Source organism: Petaurus breviceps, unplaced genomic scaffold, assembly GCF_028583685.1.
Source record: "Petaurus breviceps papuanus isolate PSGF00001 unplaced genomic scaffold, PetGlider_PUasm1.0 139, whole genome shotgun sequence".
Classification (NCBI taxonomy): Eukaryota; Metazoa; Chordata; class Mammalia; order Diprotodontia; family Petauridae; genus Petaurus; species Petaurus breviceps.
Genome location: NW_027185697.1, coordinates 10,770,551 through 10,793,910, shown reverse-complemented (window position 1 = coordinate 10,793,910; position 23,360 = coordinate 10,770,551). Strand labels below are relative to the sequence as shown.

The 23,360-nt window shown below is 47.7% G+C and overlaps 1 protein-coding gene across 1 annotated transcript in view; it reads right to left on the bottom strand.

Annotated features, from left to right (window-relative positions):
* The window catches only part of DYSF (dysferlin), a 235,687-nt gene that overhangs the window by 153,404 nt on the left and 58,923 nt on the right, over positions 1-23,360 (bottom strand). Inside the window, exons 8-17 of the mRNA XM_069067342.1 lie at positions 21,523-21,651; positions 20,826-20,888; positions 20,297-20,347; positions 18,199-18,229; positions 17,377-17,492; positions 15,438-15,564; positions 13,926-14,029; positions 8,847-8,915; positions 8,489-8,532; positions 3,621-3,703 (exon numbers count right to left, since the gene is read on the bottom strand). Of these exons, the coding sequence (XP_068923443.1) occupies positions 3,621-3,703; positions 8,489-8,532; positions 8,847-8,915; positions 13,926-14,029; positions 15,438-15,564; positions 17,377-17,492; positions 18,199-18,229; positions 20,297-20,347; positions 20,826-20,888; positions 21,523-21,651 (817 nt within the window). The remainder of the gene's footprint in view (positions 1-3,620; positions 3,704-8,488; positions 8,533-8,846; positions 8,916-13,925; positions 14,030-15,437; positions 15,565-17,376; positions 17,493-18,198; positions 18,230-20,296; positions 20,348-20,825; positions 20,889-21,522; positions 21,652-23,360) is intronic.

The following is a 23,360-nucleotide window of genomic DNA, read 5'->3' as shown; positions in this document are numbered from 1 at the left end:
TGGAAGGAAGGAAGGAAGGAAGGAAGGAAGGAAGGAAGGAAGGAAGGAAGGGAGGAAGGGAGGAAGGGAGGAAGGGAGGAAGGGAGGAAGGAAGGAAGGAAGGGAGGAAGGAAGGAAGGAAGGGAGGGAGGGAGGGAGGGAGGGAGGGAAGGAGGGAGGACAAGCATATCAAACAGCTAGAGGGAGGTGGAGTAAGAAAGCAGATCGTCAGGGCGGAGAGGTGAGACGCCCGTCTCTAGATCTACTCAGGGCCGGGAGTTTCCCTGCTCAGTCCATCTGCTCTCGGAGAGGGGCCCTGAGTCCAGGAATTCAGGTTAGTGACAGCTGAAGGTACAGGAATAATAATTCATAGCCTGTTTCATATCCCCCAGAAATAAGTGTGACCCTGGTGTGGGAAAGCTGGCCTCCTGAGCAGGAACAATTCTCCTCAATAAGGAGGCAGTGGGAATCGGGGGGAGGGGAGGGAGTAGATGCCGCTGCTGCTCCGAGGAAAGCATCAGTAATTGTTAGTGAGAAGGAAACAGATTCAGCCTTAAGCTCCTGCTGAATTATTACAAACAGACCGGGCCAGGCGGCTCAGTGGTTAGAACTTGGTGCTAATGAGGCCAAGGTCACAGGCTTCAATGCCATCTGGAGAAGCTGGCTTCTCACAGAGAGAAATGCTGCTCCCCAGCCACAGCCTCACCCTGAAACCTGGCCACGGCCCAGGCTCAGACCTAACGCTGACCCCTCACCCTGTCCACAGACTGACCACTAACTTTCTGTCCATGGCTGGACCCGCTACAGCCCCATCCTATGCAGCTCAGCCCACAGCCATAGATGTACCACTCCCATTTGATTTCCTGATTGCTGAGGTCAGGTCTATCGAAGTGGCACACTACGGGAATCTGCAAGTCTTTCTTTTTCCAAGCTACATCTGAGAAGCATCCCCTGCCCCAGCTCCACCCCCAACTTCTGCTGCCCATCACCTCCCTTCCCTCCCCTTCCCCCTCACTTCCCCATAAAGTGCCAGGACAGGGCAGCTAGCAGATCACACCCAATAAAATGCTCTAATCAGTCCCAGTCTGCCTCCCAAAGTACAAGAGAAAACACAGCTTACAAAGAGGATGCAAGATCCCCAGACCCAGGGTCTACCCAGGGTAGTGAGATTGAAAGTACCTAAACCCTCCCTTCCAGTCCTCTGACCTGAGAATTCCTTCAGGCTTAAACCAGCCCCCTCTAGAACAAAGCACAAACCACCATAACCTCTGTTCCCCCAAGGAGAGCCAAGTATAAGGAGCTAATGCCAGGGAGAGAGAGCAAAGGGAAAAGGGGAGTAGATCCAAGACTGCCCCCCCACCCACACCTCAGGACTTAGCCTAAAACAGGACAATTTCCCAAAGAAAATGCCCTCCGTCCATCCTCTTTCTGCAGATTAACCGCCCAGGAGACAAACTCCCAGCAATGACTAATTACATCCTGAGCTCTCCTTCTCCCTAGCTTGCCCCCTCCCTGCCAGCAGGGAATTCAGACTCATTAGGCCATTACCCTGAGCCAGACAGAATAAAGAACTAGAGGGAAAATTCATATAATACCAGCACCCGGGAAGGTCCAACAGAAATGAAGTTTGGATTATCCACATGAGGAGAAAACTGGATTTCCTCTGGTTAATTTAGCATGTACGATTCTAGATGAACAGGCTTTGTTTACTTATGTGCAGGTCATTAAAACATCAGAGTGACTTTCCAGAAAACCAATTAATCTTTCAACTCCATTTCTCAAAGCGGCAGCGGTGGTATCTAAGGAAAGCAATCTATTGTCTTAAGAATTGCAGTTAGAGGTGGGTGGACCCAAACAAGCCTTGGCAACCAGACATCTGCAAAGCAAAAATTTAAGAGACAAGAGGGATAGTCATTCCTAGTCCCCAAAACCTCTAGACTGGGGCCAAACAGTCAGATAACAGCAATAATAATAATGTACCTTAACATACTATATATAGTATATACTTTAAACATAGTATATATAATATGTAATATATAACATAGTAAATATAATATATAGCATACTATAATACATATATATATATATGTTCTCTAATTTGATTCTCACAACTCTATTAAGTAGCTTCTATTAGAGAAGAAAATGGCGGACCACTCTAATCTTTGACAAGAAAACCCCATGGTCAAGAATGGTGCACTCTGGTCCATGGGGTCACAAAGGGGAGGACTTGACTGAACAATAACAGTAATCCTCACTTTACAAATAAGGAACTGGAGCCCGGGAGGGGGCGGGGGGAGAAAGGTTAACTGCTTTGGCTAGGGTCACCCAGCTAGGGTCAGAGGCAGAATTTGAACTCAGGTCTTCCTGACTCCCAGTTTCCCACTCTATCCCTTGTTCCACCTAAGTGCCCTGGTTTGGGTTGCTTAGGAAAATGGTAGTCTGATTCGCAGACTGGGTGAAAATATCCCAGTTTGGAAACAATGACTGATGATTAAAAGCCAAAATCCTATGTCCTAAGAGTTTCAGAAAATGTTAGGATCATAGATGTGATGGGAACTCTGAGACCAACCCCTTCGCTTTAAAGAAGAGGCAAAGAATTGAGGACCCACGGTAGCAAGCAAGCTGGTCAGAGGTGATGTCCGAACCTGGGTCTCCTGACTCCCATGCCCATGGATCAGGAAAAAAGCCCTGGAAAGCAGAAATCCAGCCAGAGGGGCCTGGGAAAGGGTCTCTAAGAGCACAGGAAAGCACACTCTCTACTTGTATAGGGAGCTGGGGGCCCAAGACCTGCCTATAAGAGCAACGGGACATTTCTGTACAAAGGATCCATTTCATGGGCACCCGGTCTGCTCTGGGGGTGGCTCGTTTACAAAGGTCCGTCCTGTAGGAGTTGAAGGGGATGAGAAAAGGGGGCTGAGGGCTTTGACTTGCTCTCTTCTGAAGAGGGTGGCTGAGCCTGGTTTCTCAGCTGATGGAGATGCTGATGGTTCCAGAGACCCTTGACACACACACCATCTAGTGGTAAAATCACACCCACCACAGGTGCAACAAATGGGAAATTAAAGAAATGCTAACAGCTGGCCCGGCATTGTCTAACACCGTCCTTGGCCACAAAAAGGGGCTACAATGCAGGTCCCACCACCGAGTGGGGTTATCTGCAGTCCTGGAAACTACACACAGCAACTCAATCTCATTTAACAGATCATAGAAAGTTGTTTGCATTTCTAGGCTGCCCCCTTTCGTGGAGAGATCACTATCTCAGATGGATCAAGGCAAGGAAGTTTAGAGACCACAGTTCTAGAGCCAGAAGGGACCTCCAAGGTCATTCTAGTCCAAACCCCTCATTTTACAGATAAGGAAACTGAGGCCCCAAGGAGAGTAAGTTACTTGCCCAAGGTCACACAGACAATAAGCATCAGAGACAGGATTTTGGACCCAGGTCTTTTCACTCACACACACACACAGTCCTTAGCACACTACCTGGTACACAGTAGGCATTTAATAGATGTTTACTGGCTGCTAGAAGCAAGGCTGGCGGGAGCAGGGGACCCGACTACGGAGCAGTTTCCCTAACAGACAAGGGCACCGAGGGCAGAGAAGGGAAGAAGAAAGGAGAGAAGGGAGCACAAGGAAGCACTCACCTTCTATCTCTCCTCCGGATGCAGATATTTTCGACATACACAGGTAAGTGGTGCCCACGATGTCATTATGAGTGAGGCGATCCCTAGAAGGAGGTCCCAGAAAAGTCTTTAGCCCCAGAGAATGGGGAGAGGGAGGGTCTCCCAACTTGCCCACTCTCCAGGCTGCTGAAATGAAAATAATAACAGCTAGCATTTAAATGGGGCTTGTGCTGTGCCAACTCATTAGAGACTCACAACAACCCTGCTGTCACTAAACCCATTTTACAGATGAGGAAACTGAGGCAAGCCAAAGCTAAGATCCTTGTCCAGACCAGTGTTCTTTCCGCTGTGCTACAGCATTCCTGTGATTACGTGGCACACAGTAGGTACATAATAAATGTCTGTTCATTGACTGATTGATTGATTAGTTGATTTCAAGGGCCTGAAATGCCAAGCTAAGGAATTTGCTTTTGATCCCAGAGGACACAGGGAGCCAGTGAAGGTTTAGGAAGGCCAATGAGGTGGACACACTCATTCCCTCTGACCTTTCCTCTCTAAGGACTTGATAATTCTGTTGATTACAGATTTGTCACCCCATCCAAATGAGAGCTCCCTGACAAGGAAACTGTATGTCTTCTTCATTCTGAACCCCTAAGAACTAAGCAGGCCTTAAATTTTCATTCTCTCTCTCTCCTTCTCTCTCTCTCTCTCTCTCTCTCTCTCTCTCTCTCTCTCTCTCTCTCTCCCTCCCTCCCTCCGTCCCCTTGTGTCTTTCTGATAGAGGACTAATCAAGAAGACCTGAGTTCAAATCTAGCTTCAGGCAATTACTAGCTGTGTAACCCTGGATAAGTCACTGGACCTCTGTTTGCCTCAGTATCTCCAGCTGTAAAATGGAGATAATTAGGGTACCTACCTCATGATGTGAGGATCAAATTAAATATTCTTCCTAAATGCTTAGCATAGAGCCCAGCACATAGTAGGTGCTTAATAAATGTTCCTCTCTCTCTCTTCAGTCAATCTCTGCCTCAGTCAATGTTTCTTTCTGCCTCTGTCTTTTTCTCTGTCTCTTTCTTTCTGTGTGTCTTTATCTCTCCATCCCTCTTCTTCTTCCTCCCCATCCTTCCTCCCCCCTTCCACTCTCTGGATTGACACTTTCTCTTCGAGGTAATTAAGAGTTTGGGTTTTAAAAAGCTTCCAACTCTAGGCCTCCATAAGGGGAAAAAGTAGGCCAGAGAGAAGTGAATTCTGCCCCCAGCCTTGAACACCAGCTTTTCCCAAGCTGGTTCCCAGGACAGATCAGCAGATTATCTGGCTCCCCCCACCTCCCCATCACCAAAAGTATTTCTAAACCCAGCTTCATCCACCACACCAAGGGCCTGTGCCCTAACCGACAACCAACTCCTCGGGCAAGACGAGGCTTTCAGGAGAATTGGATTTCTGGTTTTAACTGGGCCAGGAGGAGGAGGAAAGAATAAAGAAAACCAAGAAACTGGAAAATTGACCCCCTGGAAGACAGCGTGTTTCCAGGAGCCAGGTCACCCCGAGTTTATCTGAGTATGCTGGGAAGAAAGTACCCTGTGGCTTTGGGAGGGGAGCTTGCAGAGGCAGTAAACTTTCTGGCCAAGACATAGGTTTGAGGGTTTGGGGGGTTTTTTTTGGAAAATGCCAAAGATCTCAAAATAGATTCACAATAAAAATGACTCCCAGGCCTGACCAAAAACCCACGGCTACGGGCCCGTAATGTATCAGGGCTATGCTATATGCTGAACACACACTCTCAGCACACACCCAGAGACATTCAATCAACAGATCCCAGAGACACACACAGCTCACCCCAGGGACACAGCCCTGAGACGTTCAATGCATGCAACATCTACAAATCTACCTAAATATGACCAAGAGACAAGCAATGACCATAGCACACGCATAAAGACACAGACCAGAGAAACACAAAATGGAGATGCACACAAAAGACTCAGCCCAGAGACATTCACTGTGAGCGACACAAGTACACACACCTAGCCAGAGTCCTGCACTGTATACAATACACCCACAAACACAGTCCAAGATACATTCAATCACACAACACATAGAAACATACAACACCAATACAACCAGGCCAGAGAAAGGTGATGCACAGAGGTACACACAACACACATAAACACAACAAACACACAGAACCAAACCCATGTAGTCCAGAGACCCACCACACACACACACACACACACACACACCAGAGATGCACAACGCAGAGAGACATTCACACACTAACACAGAGGCACATACAGACATACCCAGATATGGCTACAAGCTAGAGAAGCATGCCTGCATGTCCACACCCAAGCAAACACACAGAAACCCCAAACTGTTCACACTTACACAAAAAACACACAACTCAGAACCCCCATACACACACAATTAGCTGCAATGAAAAGATGTCTCAAGGCCCAGAGCTCCCGTCTCCTCCAAACCACTTCCCAATGGCACATACCAGTGGTTGGGCCCCAGAACACTCTCCCCCACCGCTGAACTCCCTCCCATTTTCATTTTGATTTTCTCTTAAGACTCCCACAAGCTGTTTTCTTTATTCCTGTGAACCTGGCACATGTCTGAACGGCTCTGTGGTGAGCCAGGATATTTTTTTCTTCCCTTCTAACCCTGTCCTCCTTGTTAGGAGGCCTGTGACCCAGGCCCTAGGAAAACCGGGGAGTCCCCATTGGCGAGGCTATTCAAGGACACACAAGGGATGCTTCTGCCCACCTGGGGTAGTTGGAATGTGGCCCAGCCCAGGGGCAAGGGGCCAGAAATGAGGACCTCTAGAGGTCCCCTCCAGTCCAAGGGGAATTCTTGTGATTCCTAAAACTCTACTTTAAACATGCCTTTCCCAGCTGCAAAACCTTTGTAGACCAGCCAAGCCAACCCCTTTGCTGTCCCCCTACAAACGACATTCCAGCCCCGACCCATATGCCTCTGTTCAAGCCATGCCTGGAATGCTCTCCCTCCTCCTCCCCTTGCTGCCTTCATGGCTCAGCTCGAGTCACCTCATAACACACAGCCTTAGCTGTGCCTTCCTGACCCAGGTAGGGGTTGCTGTGTTTTGTCTTTGTGTTTTCAGGGCCTAGCATAGCACCTGGCCCATAGTAGGTGCTTAGTAAAGGCTAGCAGAATGGAACTGAATGGGATACTCCTTCTGCAGTCCATTCCACAATGGGATAGCTTCCTTGGCTCTCCACCTTTCTTCACATCAGCCTGGTTTTGACAAGAGCTGCTTTATCTGACCCCCATGCCCAATCTTATTTCTCCCCGTTTTCCTCCAACACATCCCTCTCTCTGTTCCAGGAGACTCTCCTCATTGCCCATGGCTTCATGTCCATTGACACCTCAGTATCTGTGCCCAGGCTGGGTCTGCCATTTGCTATGCCCTCTCCTTTCGTCTGCCTATCCAAATCCTACCCGTTTTTCCAGGCCCAGATCTTGTCCCCACTTTCTCTGGGAAGGCTTTCCTGGAAACTCCAGCTACCACAGTAGGTCAGCTCTCTAATGGCCCTTAACATCTGGACTCTTCAGCTTGGTACTGCAGAACCTCCCAATGTCAGAGTTGTAAGGCCTTCAGAGACTATCAAACACAACCTATCCTTGACCAATAATCTCATCTACAATGTCCCTGACCAGTGGTTACCTAGCCTTTGTCTGTAAGCCATTTGGTATTGTCAAGTGTGCATGCATGTTTGCATGGATGCTATGTATGAGCTCCCAAGGGGAAGTAGGAAGCATGAAGAGACACATGGTGTGAGGGCTAGATGGTGGGCCTTGGAACCAGGAATACCTGAATTCAAATCAATCAATCAGCAGACATTAACAAAGCATCTACAATGTGCCAAACACTATGTTCAGTGCTGGGGGAACAAAGACAAAAGTGAAACAGTTGCTGCCCTCAAGAAGTTTCCACTCTACTTGGGCAAATGCAACCTTTATATATAGAAGTATATAAAAAATGAATACAAGGCAGTTTGGGTATGGAAGGAGATGGGCAGCTGGGGAGGGGAGGGCAATCTGGGAAGATTTCAGGTAGGAAGTGGTGGTTGAGCTGAGTTTTTAAGGAAACTAGGACTATTAAGGGATGGAGATGAGGAAAAAGCCCCTTTTAGGCATAAAGAACTGCCTGCTCAAAGGCCGGGAGATGGGAGAGAGCAGTGCTACTCTGTTAGGATCACAGATTTAGGAAGGAACCTCAGAAGCCTTTGAGTACAACCTCATTGTTTTACATATGAGGAAACTGAGACCCAGAGATGCTAAAAACAGGATTTGAACCCAGATACTCTGGCTTTAAAGCCAATGCCCTTCCCACTATACCACACCTTCTCCCTAGGTGACTTCTGACATTTGGTACCAATGTCACCATGAGCAAGGTATTTAATCTCTCTTGGACTTAATTTCCTCATCTGTAAAATGGGTATATGATCCCCATGGTACCTACCTTGAAGGGTTGTGGAGGGTCCAGTGAAGAAAGTATGTAAAGTATTCTGTAATCTCTAAAAAGCACTACATAAAAGTCACTTGTCAAGATGCAGAATGAAATACATTTTGGGGACAATGCGAGAATTGGTTTTGCTTTACAATGTATATTTTTAACAAGAGAGTTGATTTCTTTTTTCTTTTAAATTGAAGGTAGGTGGGACAGAGAAAATAAATACTTATTAATTTAAAAATAAAATAAAATAAAAAATAAATGAGCATTCCTCATCAGCACCTGGCACAGTGCTTGACTCACAGTAGGCGAATAATAAATACTTGAATTGAGTAGACATTTAAAAATTCCTTTAAAATTCAATTATCCCTGGAAGTTTCCAGCTCTAAAAATTCTACAGTTCAGTGACAGAGCACTCACCAATCCATGACCCGAATTCTCATCTTGTCACACATTGAGGGAAACTGAGGAAAGAGGAGAGAAGCTTTGAGCAATTGGGTTCACCTGGAAAAGGAACTCCTAGCAGGCATGTGGAGCCCCCCGGGAGCCCTTGGGCAAGGGACGGAGCTACTTAACTCAGAGAGTCAGCCAATGACCTCCTGGGGCTAATCTAGGTGAATTCCAGGAGAGCAGTGGGTTGGCCAAGAGATTCAGGCAGAGAGAGAGATGGTGAAGGTAGACCCAGGTGGGACCAGAATTCTCTACCACTAAGCCCAAGCAGGGACTAGGAGAGTGGGAAAATAGAAACCCTGCCCACCCCTTCCTCAAATCCCCTCACCATGGCTGGCAGTGTGATACTTTGGTTCCACTGAGGATGGGCTGTCTTCTCCAAAATCTTACTGCAGAGCTAGAAAAATAAAAATGCAAAAGAATGGTCAAGGTATTGGAATCATAACACTTTGAGCTGAACAGAGCCTTGGAATCTCCCTACAACACCAACACCTGGCTGCCCCGCCAGCCTTCAAGGCCCAGCTAAAATCCCATCTTCTCCAAGAAGGCTTTCCCAATTCCTCTTACGTCCAGAGTTGGAACTCTCTTGATTATCTCCTCATTATCCTGCCTTAAACTTGTTTGTAAATTTAAATTGTTTGCAAGTTTTCTCCCTCATTATATGGAGCTCCCCAGGGCAGGAACTGGCTTTTGTCTTTCTCTGCATCCCTAGCACTCAACCCAGTGCTTGCTTGGCATCACCCAGAAAAGAAAGTATCCCAGCAGCAAGATTCTGAACCCGTATCTCTTGACTCCAAAGCCAGCATTCTCAAGGGTGGTCATGCATCTGGCCTCATGGGAAACAGTGTTTGGGTCCTGCCCTTTCCCTCCCTCTACACCAGCCCTCCCATGTTGTGGTTTCTCTGGAGCCTTCTACATGGTCTGGGGGCCTCCAACTGGCTGAAATCTTCCCCAATCACAAGACTGACGCTGGGCCAGTCCCATCCCCAAATCCCTGAATGTTGAGACCTCAGAGGCTGGACCTTAATAAGAATCTCCAGCACCCAGCCTCCACCTAAAGACCTCCAGAGATGGAAAAACCACTGCCTCCTGCTTGGACCACTCCACAATGGGCAGTTCTCTTGACAGACATGATTTTCCTGACAGACATGATTTTCCTGACACCCAGATTACACCCGCCTGTCCCCAGTGTCCATCCTCTTCCCCTCTGGACCAAGCAGGATGGGCCCAGCGTCTCTTCCACAGCTGCCCTTGGTCCATAGCCCTTCTGCCTCATCCCTGCACCCTTAGTCTTTTCTTCTCCAGGACCACATGACCATCCCCTCCTACATTCTGGGCATTAAACCTCGCCCAGGACTCCCCTATGCCCTGAATGATACTTGACAGGTCTCCTCTTACCCCACCCACCTCCAGCTGGAGGGTATTGTTCCATGATGGGGGGGGGGGGGAGGGAGTGGAGTGGGTGGGTGTCCTGATGCTAGGAAACTCAGTGGCATTGTAGATAGAGCTTTGAACTCGGAGTCAAGAAGATATCAAATCCCGCTTTACTATCTGCAGGCAGGCAAGTCACATATCTTTGCCTCAGTTTCCTTATCCATAAAATGGGGGGTAATCATGGTATCTACCTCCCAGTGTTGTGAGTATCAAATGAGGTAGTATTTGTAAAGCCATTTGCAAACCTTAAGTCACTCAATAAATGCTACTGGAAAGTGTCTGATACCATATGAGTCTCAGACTGGGGATGGGGGTGGGGTGCTGAGGTCGGGGTTGGCCCATCCGAGGGCACAGACCAGCAGTCTCTCCCACCAGCCCCGAGGTATGACCTGTGTCTGTCCCCGGATAGATGCTCCCTGAGGGGAATCTCGTCAGTGGCTCTGTGGGATAAAGGCTTTATAAGGAGAGGTTTGTAGTGAGCCTGGGATTTCTGGTTTCTTGTGAGCCAGAGTAAAGGATTTGGGGGACCTTCAGAGTCTCTCCAAGGGATTTCCGGCCTCCCCGGGCAGGGGAGATTCTCACTCTTGAAGCAATCTCTGACGGCCCCTGCCCAATACATTCAACAGTCCCTGACCGCTGCCCATAGAGAGCCCCCATAAGGAGAACAATGGTGCGCTTTAAAGGGGAATGACGGTCCCTGCCACCAAGGACATGTCCTGAACGGCCCCTCTCCCTTTGGGGGTCTCTTTACAAACTTCTGTTGGCTTTTTTCTCCTTCCCCCCTTCCCCCACCGGAGCGGCACCAGCTCTTCCCCGGCTGGCCGCTCCCGGACTGGGCTGGACTCTGGTGGCCGGGCTGGGCCTCCAGGTCCCGCCTTTGCCAGGCTGTTCCTTAGACAGCAGCACCACGGTGTGTGCGGACGGGGAACTGCTGAGGAGAGCAGGATGAGGCCCAGACTGGGCTGGGCGGGGTAGGGAGGGACTGAGCATCCCCCCCCCGGGGCCCACGCAGGAGCGAAGAGAGCCAGCGAGTGGGGAGTGAGGGGTGGCGGGCGGCGTTCGGTCCCAGCCCCCATCCACGGCCCACGTACAGACGGCCAGGCACAAGCAGCTCTGAGCAAAGGGGGTTCTTCAGCTCACACACACACATCCCACCAGATATCTGGGGGCACGCTGATGCACACAGCCCACGCAGACAGGCAGCGCCCGTGAGCGCTTGGTACCCAGGCATCCCACGTGCAAACCTATGCTCCCTATAGACACATACACATACAGCGCAGGCTATGATCTTAGCACCACACACGCGCGCACACACACGCACACATACGCGCACACACGCACACACCAAGAGAGGACATACATATCTGCCCAAAGCGGGACAAAGGAAAGCAAGGAGAGAGACAGGGGAGGTGTAGGGGGGACCGGTCTGCAAGTCGGCCTTTTTGGAGTCAAGCGAGCGGCCCAGAGGTTCCCAGATTGGGGGGCAGTTGCTGCGAGCAGAGATGGGGCGGGGAGGGCTGAGGCGGGGGAAGGGGGAGCGGGATGGAGTTACAGCTGGGGAAGTCCTGGCCGCCCGCCCCCCTCCTTCCTCTGGAGAGGGGGAAAGCCTGGCCCCCGGCTCCCGGCTCCCCGCAGGTGAGCTTCCTGCAATAACATCTTGGCGGCCCCAGCGTCTGCAAAAAGCCACATCACGCAGGCGTTCGCTGCCCCCTTGCACGCGTCTTGGCCCCTGCCTTCCTCCCCAGACATGAGCATGGCAGGCAAAAATCTATGGGCCAGGGGGAGGCCACATGGGAGGGAGCTGGAAGGAACCTGAGAGACCGCGCGGAGCATTCCTGACACAGGTGAGGCTGCCAAGGCCCAGAGAGGGGGCTCGCACAGCCTGCTAGCCCCTCCCTCCCTGACGCTCCCCAGCCCCCGCCCCTCCCCAGGTCCTTCCTTCCTCAGCATCCTGCCTCCCACCTATAAGTGGCTGGATAGGGTGGGGAGGGGGGGAGTTAGGTTTGGGGTCAGCCCGGTGTAGGAGACCCAATGCTGCCCTTGGAATCAGGAAGACCGAGGTTTAATCCACCTCCTGCGACCTTTGTGTCTACAGGCAAACCATTTCTGAGGCTCAGTTTCCTCATTTAGAAAATGGGGAGAGTAAGACCCTCCCAGGGTTATTGTGAGCCTCATATGAGGTCATCTACATAAAATTTTGCAACCTCAGAGTCCTATATTCGCATCAATAAAGATTTTTAGGATTGGAAAAAGGAGTGGAAACTCGGGGTGTGAATTCTAGGGGGCAGTTTAAACATTGCAGGGGCCCCAGGGAGGCAGTGAGTGGAGAGAATAGGGCCTAGAGATAAAGTTTGTGACTACAGAGGACTTGCTGGGTGACCTTGGGGGAGGCAGCCTGCTGCAACAGAATGCTGGCTTGGGAATTGGAGGGCCTGGGTTCAAATCCTGCCTCTGACACTTACTACCAGTATGAGCTTGGACAAGTCATTCACCTCAGCCAGCTCAGGCAGACTCATAGATCTTTACCAAGAGCCCATATGTTGACCTGAACCTCAGTTTCCTCCCTGAGAAATGAAGCCTCTGAGTCCCCTTGGAGATCTATGAGCACATGATGTAATCGCTTTAGCCTCAGTTCTCCATCTGCCCAATAAGACTGTTCTTCCTACCCAGAGAAGCAGGAAGAAAAATGGCAAAGTTGGAAAAATGTTTTTCTCCAATAATACCTTCTCCAATACACCCTCCAGAGAGCTGCCACCTTGACACTCTTAGGGTACAGATCTGACTGCGTCACTCCCACTTTCAAGAAGCTTCAAAGGCTCCCTAGTGCCTCTAGAATAGCAGCTAGGTGGCACTGGCCCTAGAGTCAGGAGAACCTGAGTTCAAATCCAGCCTCAGACACCTGACACACTTACTAGCTGTGTGACCTTGGGCAAGTCACTTAACCCCAAACTGCCTTGACTTCTCCCCTCCAAAAAAAAAAAAGTTTTTAAAATAACCTGTCCTCTGGCATTAAAAATCTTCACAATCTAGCTCCTACATCAATTCCTGGACTTAGTTCGTATAAAGCACACACACTTTCCAGTCCAATTGCTGCCCCCCTCCCGCCTTTGTTCCCCCTAAATTAAATCATCACCTCAATAAGCCAGCACTTTATATAACAATTCAAGCTACACAAAGCAATTAGCAGGTTACCTCACTTGATTCTCACAACCACCCTGGGAGGGAGGGGCTATTATCATGCCCATGTGATAGATGGGAGGTTAGTGCTCTGTCCGGTCACAGAGCTAAGAAGTGCACAAGGCAGGATTTTAACTGACTCTAGGCCCTTTACTCAGTGGATGACCCACTGAACCACCCAGCTACCTCCCATCTCCCACTTCTCTGCCTTTGTCCAGGCTGTCCTCCCTGCCTGGAACACCCTCCCCCATCATGACCATCTCTTTGAATATCAACCACCCTCTGTTCAGAGCTCAGCTTGGATGCCACCTCTCAGGGGCTTCCCTCATCCGTACCCCTCCTCCACCTTCCTGTGCCAGCACTCTGCCCTCCCCATCAAGAAAGAGAGACTTCATATGGATTTTGTGCATATATTGTATTTACTCATGTGTATACATGTTACCCCCTCACCTCCCTTCCCTCAGTGGCACGTCAGCTCCCTGAGGACCAGAAATGTAAGACTTCTGTCTGTGTGTCCCCAGCACTAAGCCGGATGTCTGGCACCTCATGGCTCCTGACGAATAGGTCTGTCTGTCTGTCTGTCTGTGTGTCTCTGTCTCTGTATCCCTGTTTCCTCTCTCTCTCTCTCTCTCCTCTCCTCCCACCTCTCTCTCTCTCTCCATCTTTCTCTGTCTCTGTCTGTCTCTATCTCTCCCTCCCCCTCCCTGCCAACGCGTCCCAGAGGGTCTGGCCAGATGCAGGCTATGCTCAGACAAGGTGTCCCTGGCCTTGCCCCCCCCAGGAAGTGCCTCCTTACCATCCTTCCTGCAAAGCTGACTTCCACAAAGGGGTCCACGAGGTTCTTCTTGTTGCTGTCAAACCCGAATATCTGCTTCACATTGTCCATCACAGCATCATCCACTGGATGGGACAGAGAAGGCTGGAGTCAGTCTCTAAGCCCCCGTCCTGTAAAGTGACTCCTCCTCAGCCCTCCCCCAGCCCCAGCCCCAGTGCCTCAGTCTTTAGACCTGGGGAAATGGGAGTCCTCTTCCTTCTCTTCCTAATTATTATCACCGTTATCATACTTGGCTGTGACTGTATGATGGGAGGGCGGGGGGGGGAGATGCACAGTTATGCACAAAGCTCTACCCTGCCCCCCCATTTGAGAAGGATGAAAAAAATAAATGGATGGATGACGGGCGCCAGACTCAGCAGTCATTGTGTGGCATCGAGGCAGCCTTGAAAACAGGAAGACCTGAATTTAAGAGCTGTCTCGCTCATACTGGTTGGATGACCCTGGACAAGTCACAGCCCCTCTGGGCTCTAGGCAGCTCCGTAAGTTGCAGAGAAGGTGCTGACCTACACAGGTAAAGGAAGTGTTCTCAGCTGGGCCTTCCCCACACCGAGGAGCCACAGGAGCAGTCACCATCCATATCCTAAGATGGGCCGGGGGAAGGTGAGGCAGGGATAGGGCCGATCCTCCACTTGCTAGGGAGGGAGAGTCAGGTGTTCACAGCCACAGGAGACTCTGGCTCATTCCTGGCTCCCCCAGCCCCACACCCCAGGCAAGGTTCAGGCTTTCTGCCCATGGTGGTGGCAGCTGCTTCTGAACCGTAAAGGCCAAGTTCTGGCCTGGCCTGCAAGCAGGTCGGGTCAACTCCTGGAGGGCTGATGGTGTGACCCCAGGGGGAGCAAGCTCCCTTAAAGGGACTGAACACTTGGAAGCTGCCTCAACCCTGAGGCTGATATGGCCTCCCTTCCTGCCTGCTGGTGCCTTGGCAGTGACCCTTTGGGTCCCTATGGACACCAGAGCACCCAAACCATCAAGTGTCCTGCCCATGGCACACCTAACTAACAATGATAATGACAACGGGACTGGATCTGTCATTTCCTTGTCATAGGGAGCTCCCAGATGAGGAAACTCCCTCCACCAAAGCAGATCGCCCACCTTCTCTGCAGCTCAGTCTTAAATACTAGGCCAGAGCATGTGGAGGTTAAGTGACTTGCCCAGGGTCTCAAAGACAATAGGTGTCAGAGGCAATGCAAAAGCCCTGGTCTTTCTAGTTTTGACATGGAAATGCAAATGCACATTCATTTACAATGACCACAATCAAGTCAGAAACCCTCCCTTAAACAATGGGCTTTATGAATAGAAGTGGCCAAATTCTCTGTGAAAGAATCCAGCCAACTCCACAGGACCCAACCCACCAGGCTGCGCCCTCAGATACTGGCTGCAATCTCCCGGGTCCGACTGCCCCCTTTCCTGCCCCATGTCTTCCCAGCCCAAGCTCAGGCTCGGCTGCCGCCTCCCGAGGCCCCCCACACTCACTCTGGGGCAGATCTTCACCCCGGAAGATCTTCAGACAGAAGTGAGCCCCGCGCAGGGCCATGCCCGTGGGGCGGAGGAGATTTCCCTCAATGTCTTCCTTGTCTTCCATGCCCTCTTTCCTTTCCAACTGGGAAGCCAAGCAGACACCAGACCAAAGCCAGATTAACAATGGCTCAGCAGGGCAGACTTCCCGCAGACTCACGTTTGACACACTGTGGTGGTGGCCAGGTGTTTACTTTCTTTTGTTTTTAAAGGGCCAGAAAGAGGCAGAACACCAAGGCTGGGAGCACCAGCCGAGGAGACAAGAGTTCTATTTTAGTCCTACCATTAAGTGGCTGTGAGCCTGTGCAAGACACTCACTCTGGCTCTCCATCCCTAACCCGTCCAACAGGGATGATAATCTCTGCCCTGCTCACGTCACAGCCGTTACTGTGAGGATTGAGTGATTGGACAGAGGTGGAAGGACATCAGGATGGTCCAGGATAGTCTAAGGTGCTGATGTATTATAATAGTACTAGCTTGCATTTTTAAAGCCATTGGATGGATAGATAGATAGATAGATAGATAGATAGATAGATAGATAGATAGATAGATAGATGATTGATAGATAGATAGATAGATAGATAGATAGATAGATAGATAGATAGATAGATGATTGATAGATAGATAGATGATAGATAGATGGATGGATAGATGGATAGATAGATAGATGGTTGATAGATAGATAGATAGATAGATAGATAGATAGATAGATAGATAGATGATAGATAGATGATAGATAGATAGATGATAGATAGATAGATAGATAGATGATAGATAGATAGATGATAGATAGATGATTGATAGATGGATAGATAGATGGTTGATAGATAGATAGATGATAGATAGATAGATAGATAGATAGATAGATAGATAGATAGATGATAGATAGATAGATAGATGATAGATAGATAGATAGATGATAGATAGATAGATAGATGATTGATAGATAGATGATAGATAGATGGATGGATGGATAGATAGACAGACAGACAGATAGATGGATAGATAGATAGATAGATGATTGATAGATAGATAGATGATTGATAGATAGATGATAGATAGATGATAGATAGATGGATGGATGGATAGATGGATAGATAGATAGATGGTTGATAGATAGATGATTGATAGATAGATAATTGATAGATAGATAGATGATAGATAGATGATAGATAGATAGATAGATAGATGGATGGATAGATAGATAGACAGACAGATAGATAGATGGATAGACAGACAGACAGACAGACAGACAGACAGACAGATAGAATCTCAACAACAACCGTGGGAGGTCAGATGGTATTATTATCCAGTTGAGGAAGCTGAGGCAGATAGCAGTTAGGTGACTCGCCAAGGTCACATAGCTAGTAAGTATTACAGGTCAAATTTTAACTCCGGGTCTTCCTGAGGCCCCGCCCAGCATGCCCTCCCCTGGGCCACCTAGCTACCTCCTTTGGAAAGCCTGAGAGCTGGTGGGATTTGTTTCATGGGCCACCTAAAGACAAGGACCATGCATCCTCTGGGGGGTGGCATGGGTCATCTCACAATGAACACAAGCAGGCAGGCTGTCACAGAGATTAGGTTTGTGTGTTGGGGCAGAGGTGAGGTCAGAAGAAGCTCCCTCCCAAGCGTGACATTATCCTCCTTGGACATTAGTCTGGGAGACAGGACACCCGAGTTTTCATCTATGTTCCCAAGGACTCACTGTATGACCTAAGGAATATTACTCTCCCCCCTCCCAGGGCTGTTTCCCTCTCAAAGACGGGGGGGGGGATGCCCCCCAGGTATGGTGCCAGGCTACAGACAAGATGCCAAGCAGAAAAGTCCTTCTAAAACAACAGGGCCATGTGTTGGCCATGCATGCCAGGACAATGTGCCCGAGAAAGCCAGTACTCACAGGGGCTTCATCTCCTGGACCCAGTACAAAAAGGCTGACTTTTAAGTAACCTTTGGCCCCAGCTGAGAAGTCATGAGGGTCCGAAAGTAGCAGCCACTTCCTGAGATGGGCATGTCCTATAAGAGAGGGGATCCATTAGTGATCACTATCCCTACCCTCTCCTTAAAATGAATGCTGGGTGCCTGAGAGTCCTGCCCCAGGACTCAGTGCATAGCCCCCCAAGACTAGGTGATGTTCAGAGAAGCTGGGAGAAATCTAGGGCTAGCAGGGCCCCGGACCAGTCATGTAAGCCAGGCCTCTGCTACCAGGTAGGCTGTGGGTTCTGGCAGGTGACCCCAAAAGTTGGAACCTCAAGTCTTTTCACTTTTACTAACCAGCAAACACTGAGTTTAAGTGGGAGTAAGAGGGACTCTCCAAAGTAGAAATCCCAGGCTAGAGATGCCAAGAATTGGGAAGAGGACCCTCCCACAGGTCACTGAAAGGTATTTGGAGGATTGGGGCCCCTCCCTGCCCAAGGATAACAGCAACAGGGAGGGTGACCTCAACCTCCCCCAAACTACATCTAGGGAACACTGTCAGATCTGGGATTGTAGAAGGAGGAGGCTGGGATGGAAGGACTCCAGGGGCAGCTATTTCTATGTGCACTCATTAGTCACTGGATGGACCCTCTTCCCTATCAGTCTGTAGCTTTGAACCCCAAGACAGATCCTTCTATGCCCAGGAAAAAGAAAAAAGTGATCAGGGAATATCTGAAATGTGGACCCCAAAGTTTTCCCCAGCACCCCCATTTGGGAGGCAGCCAGGATGGCCCCCTTAACTCACTGGGTTCTGCATAAACTGATCCAATGTCCATCTGGAATTCAAAAGAAGAAAAAATGAATGATTAGCCCCCCAACCTGGGGCTGGGAGCAAAGGGCATGTGGGCTCAGAGACGCCAGGGTCCAAAGAGGATTACAATTCCATCTTAAAGAATGGGCAAGGGATCCATCCATTTTGTAAAACAGAATTTTTCAGAGAAATGGAAATTAGGATTTATTGACCCTGAGAGTCTTACTGATAGAAATAAAATAATAGATAATATGTACATGGCACTTCAATGTTTACAAAGGGTAAACATACCCATATAATACACATATGTACACATTATATAATGCATATATTATGTATACATGTGTGTTTAATGTATTACATGTGTTATAATAAACTATATTGTGTTATATGTAATTATAATGTAAGCTATATTGTACATGTAACATTACATATTATAGCATGCGTATAGTATTGTACATTTCCACAGGTACGCATACGTATGTTTCTCATTTTGTTCTGGTGAAGGTTGGACCTGTGACTTCAGCAGCAGCTGAAACAAAGATGGACCAGTAGACAAAACTACCCAAGACCTGAGTGTGAATTCCACCTCTCAGCTTTGTGACCCCAGGAAAGTCCACAGCCTTTAAGGGACCCACCAGCTCTAAAGCTGTGATTCTATAAACTCCCCCCACCAATGCAAATGAACACTTCATCTGCAGAGTTATTTAGGAGCCTTTAGAGGCAACATGACTTGCCCGGAGTCATGCAGCCAGTAGGTATCAGGAAGGTCTGAAATCAAGATCTTCCTGGCTCCATGGCTGGCCCTAGCCCACATGTTCTCCCCATTTTACAGATAAACTGAGGCTGAGAGTGAAGTGTTTTGCCCCTAAGGACACAGCTGGTAAGTGTCTGAGTTGGGGTTCACATCCAGGTCTTCCCAAACTCAGTTTTTGAATCTGTAGAATGGGGAGGTAGGATTCAATGACCTCTGAATTCCTTCCCTCTCCAGACCTATGAGCTCATGACTCTATGTCCAGTACTCTATCCATGAGGCCAGGAGTCTTCACTTGGGGGCTGAGAATTTATTTTCTTAATGCTTTCATAACTGGATTTCATGATAAGTAGTTTCCTTTATAATCTTGTCAATTGTATTTTATGCATTCTGAGAAGGGGCCCACAGGCTTCACCAGAATGCCCAAGGGGTCCAGGACCCCATCCCCCAAATGTTTGTAATCCTGCATTAGGGTATATTGGTTCCCATAAAATAGAAAAAGTATTTTATTTGATTGTTGATGAAAGTTAAAGTCTTCCATCTCTTTACTCATGAATTAGAAGTCATAACAACTCCATTTTTAAATTACCTAACCATGTGGGGAACAGTGAATAGAGCCAGCCTTGTAGTCAGAAAAGACCTGAGTTCAAATCTCTCCTCTGAAATACACTCATTTTGTGACCCTAGGTAGGTCACTGAACCTCTTTAAAACTATAAATTGTGGGAACAGTGCTGGGCATTAATGAAGTGAGTGGGAGTGCCCTTCACTAATGGAAGCCCAGGACAAAATCCATCCTTCAAGTCTCCACTATCCAGATTCTCATTCTTCGCCTTCATTCCACGCTCAGTGATCCCACATGAGTATTAGTCACTTTACTTTTTATCCAACGTATATTTCCAGTCCCAGGATAGTCCCCCATCTCTGCTGTTTCTTACCCCCACTCCCACCAAGCATGAATTTAGACCCCTATGCCCACAGCTGTGCTGGAGTCAATTCCAACCAATTCGTGAAGGCCAATTGTGGAATTTTCACTGTATTTATTTATTTATCAGGGCTTGATTTGTTGTTTTGTTGATTGTCTAAACTTAAGACAGTGATGGAGAAAATGCTAATAGTGCATATTAAATTTAAATTAAATTTAAAGGTATGTTATGAGTATTTTTTTCTCGGAGAGCTGGTTGTTAAATATTTACCAGCACATCTTTGCCTAAATCTTCAGCCTCAGAAAATCCAATTGTGTGTGTGTGTATTACAAAGCCAAAGAAAAATGATTTGTGAATTATCTGCCCCCGGCCCTGGATAATTGAGAGATAGTGATGAGCAAAGACAATAATTACCCGAAACTCTCCAATAAGAGCGTCTGTCCTGAGTGAACGGGAATCGACTACCTGGGGAAGGAAATAAATAAAACATGTAAAAATAGCTCCCGAACAAACTTGTATGTCTGAAGGTGATTGATGTCTTGAACATAAATATGAGACTCCACATTTATCTCTATAATATTTCATCTTACTGTTATAGCTCCTTATTCTGAGCTGTTGAGATCTTTTTGGATCCTGGCCCGAGGGGGTTAACTATCCCCCCAGGTTTATGTCATCTGTAAATCTGATAGCCACCCCCACCCCTCATGCCTTTGTCTTAACCCTGTACAAAAATGGTCAGCAAACTTCAATGTTATTTTAGGCATGTTCAGGCATTCTCTCTCTCTCTCTCTGCTTCTCTGTCTGTCTGTGTGTGTGTGTCTCTCTGTCTCTGTCTCTGTCTCTCTGTCTGTCTCTTTCTCTCTCTGTGTCTGTCTGTGTGTGTGTGTGTGTGTGTGTGTCTTTCTCTCTGTGCATCTCTCCCTCCCTCCTCTCCACTACTTACTGTGATAAAGATGGGTTCATCAAAAAGCTCTGCTGGAGAGTCAAAGACATTGAAGAAAAGGGTCTGTCAAAAACACATCAAGGAAGAACCATCACTATTCACAGTTAGGCCATGGCCGGGGGCGGGGGAAGGGCTGTTGGGCTGGTGAGATACAACACACATAAGACCATTCGCACTCTTTGACCCAGTTTCTTCAATAGCTAAAGTTATATCCTAAGACTCTTGGTAATTTTGGTGCCAATGGCAAATAACACAAAACATCCTAAAATCAACTTTGTAATTCATGATGTGAAAATTATTTAAGAGTTAAGATTGGGGCAGCTATCCCCCAATTATCCCCTTATCCCCAATTGCCCTGCATTCCCCCCTCCAAAAAGCAAAAGAAAGGGAGAAAGAGAGAGAGAAAGAGAGAGAGAGAGAGAGAGAGATTGAGAGAGAGAGACAGAGAAGGAGAGAGAGGCGACGACGGAAAGAGAGAGAGGGAGGGGGAGAGTGAAAGGAAGGAAGGAAGGAAGGAAGGAAGGAAGGAAGGAAGGAAGGAAGAGAAAGAAAGAAAAATGGCTCCAGCTCTGGAGAGAGAATATAAATACAAACATATATAAATAAATAAATATGTATATATATACAAACAGCAACAGTGAAATTCCCACCACCACCATGAGATTTTGAGGGAAGGTTCCCATCCTGTGTCTCTTACCTCATCAAACACTGGACTGTTGCCTTTGCGGATTCTCGTCCTCTTGGTCTGACCAGAAGCTGTGACCTTGACCACTGGCCGAATGTTCACCCCAGGTAACTGGCGTCCCTCTATCACCTGAACCCTGATCTACAGGTCCACAGGGAGGCAGATAGACATCCCAAGGTGAGGAAGGGAAAACAGGAAGAAAGAAAAGATATTCTCTGAGACAGCCAGGGCACATTCAAGAACCAGTGCCCCTAAAGGCCAAAGGCTGAATGATCCAAAAGGTCATTAAAAGAAGAGTTAGGAATAAAATAATTAACAACATACCCCTTTCTCCAAGGTCACTCATATTTCTGAATTTCAGTGGTTCTGTATAAGTGATAGGGCCAGGCTATCTATGATAGGGACCCTATTCCAAAGGAATCTTTTTTTTTTTGCTTTTTGGAGGGGTAGTTGGGGTTAAGTGACTTGCCCAAGGTCACATGGCTAGTTTTTGTGTTAAGTATCTAAGGCCAGATTTGAACTTAGGTCCTCCTGACTCCAGGGCCAGTGCTCTATTCACTGCGCAACCTAGCCACCCCAATCCAAAGGAATCTTATAATCCAAAACAGAGAGGGAAAGAATATTGATCAAGCTTTTGTCCTTGTGCCATCTGGCCCATGGGACAAATGTCATTGTGCCCAAGGTTGTGAAAATACAACTGGGACTTAAGTCTTTAGCAAGAGTGGCCCCAAAGACCATAATATGGGGCTGTCACCTCCATGAAAAAAGGACATTAAATGTGATGTTCTCCAGCAGGAAACTGAGGGGGTAGGGTTAATGTCTGGCAATGTTTACAAATTTTAATGAATAATAACTGTATTTTTAAAGTACAAAATTATTGAATAACTCAGGTCTGTTCCTCACAGAACTTTTGCAAGCCTCGTGGTGTAATGGGAATGGGAATTTGAAGATCTTCCCTGCCCTTTAATAAGCCTAAGAGAATTTGAAGACCTTCCCTGCTTTGAAAATATACTCTGCCCCTGAATGTAATCACATGGAACTTGTGGTGGGAGGAGTTTGCTAAAGGGTGGAATAGAGCCCACAGGAACCTGGGAGTCAGAGCAGAGTTGAGAGGAGAGTTTGTTTCTGAGGGAGATAGTCTTGTGAGTAAATATTGGTCAAATATTGATTTGTGGGAAGGCTAAAGGATAGTATGGTTCTCTGCTACATTGCAGTGCATTAATTTCCATGTTGCTATGATGGATTTGGTTTCCTGATGTTGGGATTTGGTTTTCTGATGCCTGAATAAATATTTTGCTTCTGTCTTCTATATGGAGAGTCTGTTATATTTTGTGATTGAGGACCATGTAGGTATATTTATAGTGATCATGGGCACTTTAAATATTGCATTGGAGCTACATGTGATATGTTGTGGTCTCTCTCTCTCAACTCGTCAGAGAATAATTCAATGTCAACAGCGGCAAGAAATTTCTAAATCATGTCATCCCGTTCCCCTCTTCCTTGCCCCACCCCAAATTAGAGAAGAGGGAACTGAAATTCAGAGAAGTGACATGAGAGAGTAAAGGATGAAGAGTTGTCTTATTATTTGTGGCAGTTTTTAGTAACATGGGGAATTCTTAGCTTCACATAATGATCTATCATCAAGTCCCTTAAAATAATGTGCTTCATGAGAACATTAATTTGGTGAAAAACAACACACAGCTGTGAATAGGGAGATGTATAAATATGTAGATAAATGTATTATGTGGGGAGGAGAGTGAGATTTAGGTGTATGAGCAGAAAGAATTGTAGATAGATAGATAGATAGATAGATAGATAGATAGATAGATAGATAGATAGATAGATAGATA